This window comes from Lepus europaeus, chromosome 5, assembly GCF_033115175.1.
Source record: "Lepus europaeus isolate LE1 chromosome 5, mLepTim1.pri, whole genome shotgun sequence".
Classification (NCBI taxonomy): domain Eukaryota; kingdom Metazoa; phylum Chordata; class Mammalia; order Lagomorpha; family Leporidae; genus Lepus; species Lepus europaeus.
In genome coordinates this window covers 10,588,534-10,601,647 of record NC_084831.1, presented here as the reverse complement: position 1 = coordinate 10,601,647, position 13,114 = coordinate 10,588,534, and the positions used below count along the sequence as shown (strand labels likewise).

General features: G+C 48.5%; 1 protein-coding gene across 4 annotated transcripts in view; it reads right to left on the bottom strand.

Annotated features, from left to right (window-relative positions):
• The window catches only part of DNAJC16 (DnaJ heat shock protein family (Hsp40) member C16), a 49,666-nt gene that overhangs the window by 15,128 nt on the left and 21,424 nt on the right, over positions 1-13,114 (bottom strand). For all 4 annotated transcript variants that reach the window (XM_062190471.1, XM_062190473.1, XM_062190472.1 and 1 more), the window contains 3 exons: positions 8,985-9,169; positions 6,294-6,398; positions 5,090-5,248 (listed from right to left, as the gene is read on the bottom strand). In XM_062190471.1, the coding sequence (XP_062046455.1) occupies positions 5,090-5,248; positions 6,294-6,398; positions 8,985-9,169 (449 nt within the window). The remainder of the gene's footprint in view (positions 1-5,089; positions 5,249-6,293; positions 6,399-8,984; positions 9,170-13,114) is intronic.

The window sequence follows — 13,114 nt, the reverse complement described above, 5'->3', positions numbered from 1 at the left end:
ATCTGTTAGTTCAGTCCCCAAAGGGCCACAACGGCCAGAGCCAGGAGCCAGGAGCCAGGAGCCAGGAGCCAGGAGCTTCCTCCAGGCCCCCTGTGTGGGTGCGGGGCCAAAACACTTGGGCCACCTTCTGCTTTCTCAGGCACATTAGCAAGAAGCTGTGATCAGAAGTGGAGCAGCCGGGGACATGAACCTGTGCCCATATGGGATGCTGGCACCACAGGCAGTGCTTAACCCGCTATGCCATAGTGCAGCCCCTACTCCAGTTCTAATCCAGCTCCCTGCTCCTGCCCCTGGGAAGGTAGCGGATCATGGCCTAAATACTTGTGTGCCTGCTATGACATGGAGACCAGGATAGAGTTGCTGGCTTCTGGCTTCAGTCTGGCCCACCCTGGGCTGTTGCAATCATTTGGGGAGTGAACCAGCAGATGTCTCTCCCTCTATCACTCTGCCTTTCAAATATAAAAATAAATAATCAGATAAATAATATTTATGGAGGATCCCAAAGAGTTTGTGCTTATGTGGCTTTTCTGCTGATATTGTTAGAGCAATGAGAAATTTTAAAAATTCATTTAACAATAAGCAAAACTCAGATATGTTCACAAAAGTAATTTTAAACTGAGAGTACGTTCCCAAACAAAAAACAGTTAGTGAGCTGAGTAGTGCTGTGTTACGTTTTTAAAATTTCTTTCATGTCTGCTTCACAGGGCAGAAGGGGAACTGTCACACCTGCTACACACGCGCCGTGTGCTGACCTACAAGGGGCCTTCAAAAAGTCCACGGAAAAAGGAAATTACACAGCAGTTTATGTGGTGTCCCCAGTGTTCAGTCTGTCCTGAGCACAGTGCTCACCTGGGGCGCTTTACACCAACCACTCTCCTAAACGGAGCCTCATTCTCACTTGGAATAACAACCTCGTGACCTGGGCGTCTGGCACATTTTCTCAGAAATGAACGGTGTGAACCTGGCACTGTAAGAAGAACTGATGGGGGCCGGCGCTGTGGCGCAGCGGGTTAATGCCCTGGCCTGAAGCGCCGGCATCCCATAGGGGTGCTGGTTCGAGACCCGGCTGCTCCACTTCCGATCCAGCTCTCTGCTATGGCCTGGGAAAGCAGTGGAAGACGGCCCAAGTCCTTGGGCCCCTGCACCCACGTGGGAGACCCAGAAGAAGCTCCTGGCTCCTGATGCGGGATCAGCGCAGTTCTGGCTGTTGTGGCCATTTGGGAAGTGAACCATAGGATGGAAAAACTCTCTGTCTCTGCCTCTCCTCTCTGTGTAACTCTGACTTTAAATAAATAAATAAATCTTAAAAAAAAAACAAAACCAAAAACTGATGGTATTTGTTGCTTATGACAAAATCCAGGCTTCCAAAAAAAAAAAAAAATTAAGACTTTTAAAAAATTTCTATTGGTCATTGTAAGCTTGACAGCTTTTCAAAACTTTCTAAGATTGGTTCATCAATGTGATGTGATCCTTACTTTTATATACGGGTATAATGAAATCTGTTAACATTCAAACATCAGTGGAATGTTATTTTCCAACTGTCCAGTGCATGATATTACAAAATCTCGCATGAATAAAAAATTTCTTATAAGTGTAAGATAGTTCTTAATTTAACAAGATACCTGAAAATCGCTGATTCCACATAGCAGATGATCTTTAAGACACTACCCTTTATGAAGTCTGGGCACAGCGGCAAGCACAATATTCCCAGTTATCCAACAAAGCTGCCAAATCAACCCTCCTGGGGCAGGTGTGGGGCCAGGCAGTTAGTGAGCTGCCAGGATGCCTGCATCCCTCCTTGGAGTACCTGGGTTTAATACCTGACTGGCTCCCGGGTCTAGCTGCCCGCTGCTGAGGACAAACTGTAGAGCTAAAGGAAACAGCTGGTGCCTCCAGTGTTACCCGAAGCTGCCTGCCCCTGGGGAAACGTGGCTCATGTTATGTGTGCATTTTTATATACATAAAGACTCAGTGATTTTGTACATGCATTTGACTTACAATTTCCCTCAGGAGGTAAATTAATACAATTCCCAAGATTACACACTTGGGGGCCGGTGCTGTGGCATAGTGGGCTAAGTCTCTGCCTGCGGTGCTGGCATCCCATATGGGCACCGCTTCGAGTCCTGGCTGCTCCTTTTCCAATCCAGCTCTCTGCTATGGCCTGGGAAAGCAGCAGAAATGGCCCAAGTGCTTGGGCCTCTGCACCTGTGTGGGAGACCTGGAAGAAGCTCCTGGCTCCTGGCTTCAGATCGGCAAAGCTCTGGTTGTTGCAGCCATTGGGGAAGTGCCCCAGCAGACGGAACACCTCTCTCTGTAACTCACTCTCTCTCTCAAGTAAATAAATAAATATTAAAAAATATTATAGACTGTTACTGAAAGGCAGTTCCCAGTTCCTCACTCATGAACCCTGGTCTGAGGTCATCTCGTCCACCCTGACGCTGACATCCGCTTTCTTCCCGACTCCCTGCGCTCCTTCTCAGTCTCCATCGCACATCCTCTCCTTCTACCTGCTGGTGGTTGCCCGGGGTTCTGTCCTTGGCCCCCTTGCTCTTTCCTTTCCATGCTAATTCTGGGAGACCTCATCAGTCCTCAGGACTCTGAACTGCTGCCCACAACTGATGATCCAGCAACCTCTGTCCCCACTCTACGTGCCCTTCCTCGGTTCCTACACCCAACTGCCGAAAAACAATGCCCCTTAAGTTTCCTACAGGGCTCCCTCTAACTCACCATGCCCCGAGCTGAACTGATTACTGTCTCCTAAAGATCTTGCAACTGAATTGCTGGAGGCGAAGACTAACCCTGGACGACAGAGGCGTAGCGCTTCTCTGTCTTGATTACAGAGCCGGCAGGCATCGAAATGATCACTGAGTGACTGACACACAGGATTTTATAGAACTTCTCATTCTAGCCTCCCTTAGGTGAGGGAACGCCAAAGAGTCCTTGCTGATTTTTAAAAAAATAATGTTAAAAAATATAAAATAATATGTTCATTAAAGGGATTTTTAAAAATGCATATTTTATAGCTATACGATTTACCATTAAGATATTACTAATGTTTTGATATGTATGTTTTAAAATTTTTTTATTTATTTGAGAGGCAGAGAGATAAGAGAAGAGGAGATAAAAGCAGAGAGTGCCTGACGGCTGTTCATTCCCCAAATGCCTGAAGTCGGGGGGCTGAAGCTGGGTGGCAGGAACCCAAGCACGTCAGCCGTCGCCGCTGCTTCCCAGGGTCTGCTTCCGTGGGAGGCTGGAGTCAGGAGGTGGAGCCAGGAGCAGCACCCAGCCTGTCTGACGTGGGATGTGGCATCTTGGCTGCCAGGCTAAATGCCCGCCCCTGCAGCAGACAGTTCCCCAGCAGGACACAGGGCAGGGACTGTTGCCCTCTGGCCCCAGAGCACGGTCTGGCACAGAATGGGCAACCAGCAGTGCTCACAACTCAAAGTCCAGCAAGGTAGAAAGAAGGCTTTTTTTCTCTACGTTCTCAACACTGCCAAACACAATTTGATGGGTGACAAAAAAAATGTTAACTTTTCCTTTCTCTGAGTATTAGTGAAATTTAAATCTTAAAAAGGTTTATCAGTCCTTTGAATTCCTTTTTAAAATTTTGCATTGATCTTTACCAAAAGGAGCACGTTAGGGACTGGCACCGTGGCGTAGTAGGCTAAGCCTCCACCTGTGGTGCCGGCATCCCATGTGGGCGTGGGTTCAAGTCCTGGCTGTTCCACTTCAGATCCAGCTCTCTATGGCCTGGGAGAGCAGCGGAAGATAGCCCAAGTCCTTGGGCCCCTGCACACACATGGGAGACTCAGAAGACGCTCCTGGCTCCTGGCTTTGGATTGGCCCAGCTCTGGCTGTTATGGCCATTTAGTGAGTGAACCAGAGGATGGAAAACCTTTCTCTTTCTCCCTCTCTGTAATCCCCTCTCTCAAAAAAAAAAAAAAAAAAAAAAAAAAAAAAAAAACTTAAAAAAAAAAGGGAGAACTTCAGAAATTACATTTCAATTTTTAACTTTAAATTTTAAAATATTTATATAAAAATGTAAAACTTATAATCAAATTATTAAGATTTTCCAGTAAAATTTTTCCCAGTCCTTTTAGACCTGCCACCTTAAGATCACGTACTTGGGGCCAGCGCTGTGGCATTATGTGTAAAGCTGCTGCCTGCAGTGCTGGCATCCTATGTGGGCGCTGGTTCAAGTCCTGGCTGCTCCACTTCGGATCCAGCTCTCTATGACCTGAGAAAGCAGTGGAGGATAGCCCAAGTCCTTGGGCCCCTGTGCCCACATGGGAGACCCAGAAGCTCCTGGCTCCTGATCAGCTGAGCTCTGGCCTTTGTGACCATTTGGGGAATGAACCAGTGGATGGAAGACCTCTCTCTCTCTCTCTTTCTCTGCCTCTCTGTAACTCTGCCTTTCAAATAAATAAATAAAACCTTAAAAAAAAAAAAAGATCATATACTCCTCTATGTGCTTGTTCAGTTAGTTTGTGGTTTATTCTTACTCTTTTTCATTACTGTTTTACATTTAACCTCTTAAAAAAATTTTATTTGAAAGGTAGAGTTACAGAGAGAGAGGTGGGGGGAGATACACAGAGAGAGATCTTCCATCTGCTGGTTTACTCTCCAAATGACTGCAACAGCTGGGGTTGGGCCAGGCTAAAGCCAGGAGCCAGGACCTCTATCTGGGTCTCCCAGTGACTTAAATACTTGGGCCATCATCTGCTGCCTCCCAGGTGCGTTAGCAGGAAGCTGGATCAGAAGCGCAGGAACTGGAGCTCGAGCCAGGCCCTCTAATGTGAGATGCAGGCACCGGCACCTCAAGTGACAGCGTAACCTGCTGCACCACAACTCCTGTCCCTATATTTAAATTTTAAATTCATTTTTTGTAATTCATCTTGGAAAAAGACTGTTGATTTCCAACAGGAGCACATGAGAGGTAAAGACATTTTTTAACAGCAAAATATCACCAAGACAGAGAACTAGTTTCTTCTCACTCTCTCACCTGCTCTGTTCCATTTTGCTGTTTTTTTTTTCGTGAAGATGAGCTACAACACGGAGGAAATCTTGGAACACAGGGACTTGCACGTACCTGGATGACATCGGCGGGCTGGTTTATGTATTCTTTAAAGATCAAGATGGTGGGGGCATAGACATTGATGTTGAACTGCCTTGTCATCTCTTCTGCCCCTCTCACGCCCACACACACGTATCCAAACGATAAATAGTCTTTGTATGCAAAAGCAGTCAACTGTTAGGGCACAAGAGAGGGGAGAAATGAGACTGAGGGCGCAGCACCTAACTCACCCGTTCACATCCACAGGCGGAGGTGAACGCCAGCTCCCACGGCCCCACCAGGGCCTCTGTACCCTTGTGTACTTCCAGGAGTCTAACGGCGTTCCAAGCACAAAAACGGTGTCAACCAAGGTGAATACAACTCATTCCTTTTTTTCACAGATAAAGCAAAATACTCAGCTCACTGAGCTCTGTGCTGGGTGGGATGCACGGGATGTCTGGGGAATTATCTGCACCCCGTTGTATCAGATGGCACTGCCTGTGCCAGCGGTGTGGACGCTTCCTCTCCCGTCTCATGTGGCAGTCATGGTGAGAGGTGTGCGGTCGGGCAGGCTTCAGTGGGAGCTGCACACCTGCCACGGCAGCGAGACCTGCGGGGGTCACCTGGCCACTCTAAGCCTCAGCGTCTTGGTCTATGAGGCAGGGACAGCCCCTCTAGCGCAGGGCTCTCTGCAGAATTACTGGTATCACAGGTGTGGGGAGCACCAGCACAGCACCAGTAGCAGCTCAGTCAGAGGTGGTTAAAGACAATGTCTGCTCTCCCAACATTCCCCAGAATAAACTCTCACAGGCTGAGGGTCCCTGACACAGACGCTCGGGAATGAAGCTACTACAGGTCGAGGATCCCTGACACAGACGCTCGGGAATGAAGCGTTTTAATTTGGGGACATTTCCTTATACATAACGAGAAGTCTTGGGGATGGCACCCCAGTTTCAACACAAAATTCATTTATGTTTCAAATAGGCTGAAGACGATCTCACAAAATATTTTTAGTGTGCTGAGATCTGACTACGACCAGTTGTCTGGTGTGGAATTTTCCACTTAAGGCATCATGTCGATGCTCAGAGAGTTTCACATTTTGGAGCATTTCAGATTTTGGATGCTTATATCAGAGACACTCAACCTGTATTCACAAAAAAGAGACAAATAGGTTATAAATTCCAAATCAGAGATTACTTTTGATGAAAAGACGAGAAAACGGCCTGCCACCATGTTGTACCTTGTATAGCAGTGGCACAGTGGGCACCTGGTCAAACAGAAGGACGTGTGGCTTATTCTCCTGCTGCCAGCCAGAGAGAAATCGGACATAATTTTTGTTGGTAACCTTAAAGTGAAAACAGAATGTTAGTTTCAGCTTTGGTAGTTAATTCTTAGTAATCATACTAACCTCCGATCAGGAGCTAAATAAACAAATCAAATATGTAAAAAGTTGCTCGCAGATTATTTTATGTCTTTATTTGACTATTAAAAGAACAGATGTGGATTCCTTAGTTTCATTTGTTTCAACTCTTGTGACTGCAATCATAATCCTGTCTGGAGCAGTTATGACCACACTATACAAGCCGAGCTTCTGGGGCTGGCGCTGTGGTGCAGTAGGTCAATCCTCTGCCTGCAGTGCCAGCATCCCATATGGGTGCCGGTTCTAGTCCTGGTTGCTCCTCTTCCAGTCCAGCTCTCTGCTGTGGCCCGGGAAGGCAGTGGAGGATGGTCCAGGTGCTTGGGCTCCTGCACCTGCATGGGAGACCAGGAGGAAGCACCTGGCTCCTGCCTTCAGATCAGCATAGATCCAGCTGTTGCGGCCATTAGGGGAGTGAACCAACAGAAGGAAGACCTTTCTCTCTGTCTCTCCCTCTCACTGTCTGTAACTCTCCTCTCAAATAAATAAATAAAATCTTTTTTAAAAAAGCTGAGCTTCTGCAGTTGGCTCTCGCTTAATCAGTCGGCATTTCTCAATCTGCTCACCTGCAGATGACGCCACACCTGTCCTCCTGGAGCGGCTTCGATAAAAGCAAGGGGGCCCCTCCCATCTACATGTTAATTAATTCACTTATTGCCATCTGAATCACCACTTTTCTCCTATTTTTGTCTTACAATAGTTCTCTGGAGAAAACAACTTAAGAAAATGCATAAATTAAAGCTGTGGTAGAAATTTTCCACAGTTCAAAAGCTTAACTATCAGCACGATCTACATAAAACCCACATCTGATCGCTTCAGTCCTCCGCTCACACCTTTACAGCGGCTCCAGCACCTTCAGGCCCAGGTCCACGTTCATTAAGGGCGCGGAGGTGCTCTGAGCCCTTGCGGTGAGGTGAGAGTCCTGTTAACCCCGGTAAGCCCAGACTCTGTGGCTCGCCAATGACTGCTTCACCCACAGCAGGTGTCTCAGGTCTCCAGTCCTCTCTCTTCCCTCTCCTCCCCTGGAAAACTCACAGGAAGCCTTCCCTGCCCTCCAGGATGGGCTCCAACATACTGGGTGGAAACAGCTACTCCCTGCCCGGAAGCTGCTGGAGTAGTGTCCCCAACACTTCAGTGACCTTGTGCCCGCACGGACCAGATTCTCTGTAAGTGCCTGAGGGCCGATCGGAACGCCTGTCATCATTTTAGGAACCTACAATACTCTGACCTTCTAAGCTAACGCCAACAAAAAACAGGGGTCCTCAAATAAGTCACTTTGGTGCCAAAAATTTCTGAGGTCCATTTCAGTGTTTTCATTTTAATGAACTTTTTCAAGCCCACTCAGGCAAGGACCTAGAATTTTTTTTACACCATGAGACACCTATTTATTTTCCTGCAAACTCTCTGAAGTACCACCTATTTCTTTAGTAGATAATGACTGTCTATGAATCCTGAATATAGAAACAGGATGGAAAGTTTTACATGTTCACTTTCCTTGGTTTTGTTAAAACAGTGAATGATTTAAAGCAAAATGAGAGCCTTTCCCAGTTACTTTGATCCCTAACCAAAGATACCAGAAAAAAAAAATTAGGGGCTTAAATGTAGAAACCACAAACTAGCGTGAACTCGAACACATCTAGCTTCTTCAGCTCAGCATTCGGGGAGCTTCACTCATATTGTTGTGTCACCCCAAGTCTTTAAAGTTCCCAAAATATTTGCTTTCATGGAGGCTGATGCTTTCTATGATATGATCATTAAATATATTTTTGAACACTTATTAATTGATTGATTTGAAAGAGCGACACAGACACAGAGGGAGAGAGGTCCTCCATCTGCTGGTTCACTGCCCAGATGGCTGCAACAGCCAGCTTTGCCGCAGGCTGAACCAGGAGCCAGGAGTCCCATCTTGGTCTCCCATAAGGTTGGAAGGGGCCCAAACACCCAAATACCTAGGCATCTTCTGCCGCCTTCCCAGGTGCACTAGCAGGGAGCTGGATCGGAAGTGGAGCAGCCGGGACTCCAATGGGCACCCTGATATGGGGGTGCCAGAGTTGCAAGCAGCAGCCTAACCTGCTGCACCTAATACTAGACCCTGGTCATTAAATATACCACCACATCTAATTTAACTTGAATATTATCGTAAGACAAATATCTCCCCATGAACAAGTTCGTGACCTAGAAAGAAATCCTTCAACCCCCCATGCGATCTCACGTTGTTTAGAAAATGGTCATTGTTATTTTAGGCTCAGATTCTGAAGTCAGGGTAAAACCCACAACACGGTTCCCAGGAACGAGTTCTCTCAGTCTCTGTACTCCATCTATTTCAAACTTCAGTCTCTTACAGACTTCACTTAAGTTATCTGGTTTACAAAAACAACATTTGGTTTGAGTGGTTAGTTAACTAGCACGTGGCTCGCCCTGCTCAGAGTGAGACCCAGGTCTGAGAGGACCACACAGCCAGAGCCAGGCACCTCCCCGATGCCCTCTGTCCCGGTCTCCTGGGCAGGTACTCACTTTCTCCACCAAGTTCCCTGGAAGGAGACTCTCGACAAACTGCCGCAGGTTCTCGCGGACAACTGCGTTGTGGAAGAAGGAGATTTTCCCATTTATGAGTCCCAGGATAGAGGGTGTGCTGTGCGCCCCCAGGTGATGGGCCAGCCGTCTCTCGTACCCAGCATGGACCACGCCGATTCCCACACCTGAAAAGTGCAGAAGACATGCACACTTTTTATGCCCCCATAGCAACTGGAAAACATTTTTTGCTGTGAGGTTAAAACCCCGACGTAGGAGGCGAGGACAGCCTTCCAAGCAGCCTGTGGGAGCCTTGGCTCACCACTGGAGTTCTAGATTGGTTCAAGCTGGTGCTATGAAGAGTTATCATTCTTTCTTTTAGCCTGTGACTTCAAATTTTGGGAATACTTTAAGACACGGCATTCCGATTCATAAAGCAACCAGCAGCTGTCCGCAGCCTACGGATCCAGTAACAGCCGTGGCTGAGAAAGCTGGGGCTTGTCAGCAGACAGGAGGCAGACGGTCTTCTCACCCTCAGGACCATGTCTACATTTTATACAATTACTTTCAACAGATATTGGAAAATACGATTCTCAAAATGAGGAAGAAATTAAGTGAAAATCTGTAAAGAGCCCTCATCCTGGAGCTGGCACTGTGGTGCAATGGTTAAGCTACTACCTGCAACGCTGGCACCCCACATGGGTGCCAGAGTCCTGGCTGCTCCACTTCTGATCCAGCTCCCTGCTAATGGCCTGGGAAAGAACTGAGGGTGGCCCACATGCTTGGGCCCCTGCCACCCACGTGGGAGACCTGGATGAAGCTCCTGCCTCTGGCCTGGCCCAGCCTTGCCGTGTAGGCCATGTGGGGAGTGAACCAGCAGATTGAAGATCTCTCTGTCCCTCCCTCTCTGTAACTCTGCCTTTCAAATAAATAAATAAATAAATCTTTTGGGGGAAAAAAAAATCTATATCCCATATGACCACTGTTAACATTTTGGTGACTGTTCCTTTTCTGACACAAATGTGTGTGTATGTACACACATGTACAGAAAATAACGTGGGGTCATTTGAGACCCGTATCACTTGATACCTGAATACCTTTGCTTGTTCTTTCATTCAGCCAATAAATCTAGGGGGCCAATCACTCTGCTAACGACTGGAGACATCACACAAATAGCAACAGACACACGTTTTCTTTTGGATGTCTAATGGACTTTCCAAGCCTAACATTTCCAAAAATGAACTCCTGATCTCTCCCGCAGACCCCTCCCATGCCTTTGTGCTGATGGCAGCTCTGACCTCCCCTTACTCAGGTCAGAAGTCTTCAGGTTTCCTTGACTTCTCGTGTGTCTCGTACCCCATATCCAACCTTTCAGCAAGTCCACTGGTTCTCTGTTCAGAAAATACTTGGAATTTGACTGCTTTTTGTCATTTCCATTTAAAAAAAGGCTTATTTGAAAGGGAGAGTTAGAGAAGGGGGGACACAGAGGGAGAGAAAGAGAGATCTTCCAGCTGTGTTCACTCCCCAAACGGTCGCAATACTTAGGCCTGGGACTGCATCCAGCTCTCCCATGTGGCTGGCAGGGGTCCAAGCACTTGGGCCATCATTTGTTGCTCTCCCAGGAGAATTCACAGGGCGCTGGATTGGAAGTGGAGCAGCCAGGACTTGAATCGGCGTTCATATGGGATGCCACAATGCTGGCCTCTGCTTTCCTCTCTGAGTTGTCGTTGTCCCTCTTGCCTGGGTTGCCGTAACTCCTAGTGGTCTCCCTGTTTTTCTTTGTCCCAGACATTCGAAACACAGTGGCCTGACTGTTCCTTCTAAAATATAAACACGGATCACGTCACTCCTCTGCCCAACCCTGCCCAGTGTCGGCCGCTTTGCTCAGAAACAAGACCACTGGTGATCTGATCTCTGGTCCCCTCTGCTCCCCGCTTCTCCGACTCCTCACACTCAGCCTGCTCCGGCCTCCAGCAATCCTTGCTCTCCTGCCTGCCTCAGGGCCTTGGCACTGGCCACCCCTTCTGCCTGGCCTGCGCATCTTCTTGACTCCTTCACCAACTTCAGGTCCTGGCCCACCACGAGGTCTACCTTGGCACCTCACTGCCAGGGCTCGGAGTCTCCGCACTGCTCACTGTCTCCTCCCACACCGCACCCCACGTCCCTTTCCTGTTGACTGTCTATTGTGTGTCTTCCTCTTCTAGAACGTGAGGGCAGGGAACTTTGTTTAGATCACTGACGTATCCCCAGCACCACAGCACAGCCTGGCACACACGAGGGCTCCCTGGCTCTGTTCAAGCAATTCTTTGCTGCTGCACACTTAGGTGAGAAGGCCAAAGCCAAAGGGCTGGCTACTCTCACACTCAGGTTACACTTCACTGCTGGTACCAGACGTGCGGGGGTCTCCCCTACCCCAGGAAATCCTCCAGCAGACAGTAGTGGGGTATCCTCTAATCCAGTTCCATCCTGACACTCTCTCTCTGGAGAAGTCTGAGCCCCCACTTCTGATGCCAATCCCAATCCCAGCTGGTGACCATGCTTGTAACCCACTCACAGGTTACACATCAAGGCTTCCCATGATCCCTTCTTGGGTTCTGTTAATTTCTCAGAGTGGCTCACAGAGCTTAGGGAGACACTACCGAGCCTTACCAATGTACTAGAAGGGATGCAGTGGGCAAGGCATGTGGGAAGGGGAGTGGCACTTCCAGGCCCTCTCTGGGCTTATCACTCGCCACACACCTCCATGTCTGTGTTCAGCAACCCAGAAGCTCTTGGGCCCAGCAGTTTTTAGGATTTATTTATTTGAAAAGCAGAGTGACATGGAGAGATCTTCTAGCTGCTGGTTCACTTCCAAATGGCTATAATGGCCAGCACTGGGCCAGGAGCCAGGAACTTCACCCTGGTCTCCCATGTGGGTAGCAGGGGCCCGTACTTGGGCTATCATCAGCTGCCCTCCCAAGTACCCTAGCACAAGTAGAGCAGCTGGGACCTGAACTGGTGCTCCACTATGGGATGCCAGCGTCACGGGAGGTTTAACCACTGTGCCACAATGCCAGGCCCCAGCTTAGGGAATTTTATGGAAGCTTCAACCTGTGGCTATGATCATGGGGCTGAAATATCCAAACTTCAGTCCCATCTGGTCTGTGACCAGCCCCCCTGCCCAGCAGCCCTTCAGAGTTTTCTCATTAGAACAAAAGACCCAGGGACCTCTAAGGGATTAGCAGCTGCGTGTCATAACCAGGGTCAAAGACTGCTGGGAGGAAAGATTCTCTTAGTATACCTACTGCTCAGGAATTACAAGGGTGGAGGAGTCTACGCCAGGATGTGGGAATAAACATCAACATAGATACGTTTCTTATTATAAACCACAATATCAAAAGTTCCTTTGGCCTTCACTATTATAAATTTTTTAAGGGGCCGGTGCTGTGGCATAAGCAGATAAGGGCACCACCTGTGGCACCAGCATCCTGTCTGGACGCCAGTTCATGACCCAGCTGCTCCACTTCCAATCCAGCTAATGCACCTGGGACAGCAGCAAATGCCTGCAACAGCCAGGGTGGGGCCAGGCTAAAGCCAGGAGCCCAGAACTCAATCCAAGTCTCCCACATGGGTGGCAAAGGCCCAAGCATTTTTATTTATTTATTTTTTTTGGACAGGCAGAGTTAGATAATGAGAGAGAGAGAGACAGAGAGAAAAGTCTTCCTTCTGTTGGTTCACTCTACTAATGGCCACTATGGCCGGCGAGCTGCACCGATCCAAAGCCAGGAGCCAGGTGCTTCCTCCCAGTCTCCCATGCAGGTGCAGGGACTTGGGCCATTCTCCACTGCCTTTCTGGGCCACAGCAGAGAGCTGGACTGGAAGAAGAGCAACCGGGACTAGTAGCCGGTGCCCCAACCAGGACAAGAACGCAGGGTGTCGGCGCCGCAGGTGGAGGATTAGTTAAGTGAGCCATGGTGTCGGCCAGGCCCAAGCATTTTGAGCCTCCCAGATGCGTGAGCAGGAAGCTGGATGGGAAGCAGAGGGGGACTGGACGCCAGGCACTCTGACAGGGGATGTCTGATATGGATGCGCCACAACGCTCATCCAGGAATGTTTGTATCTCTTTGTATATACATTTTTGTGTATTTGTGTGA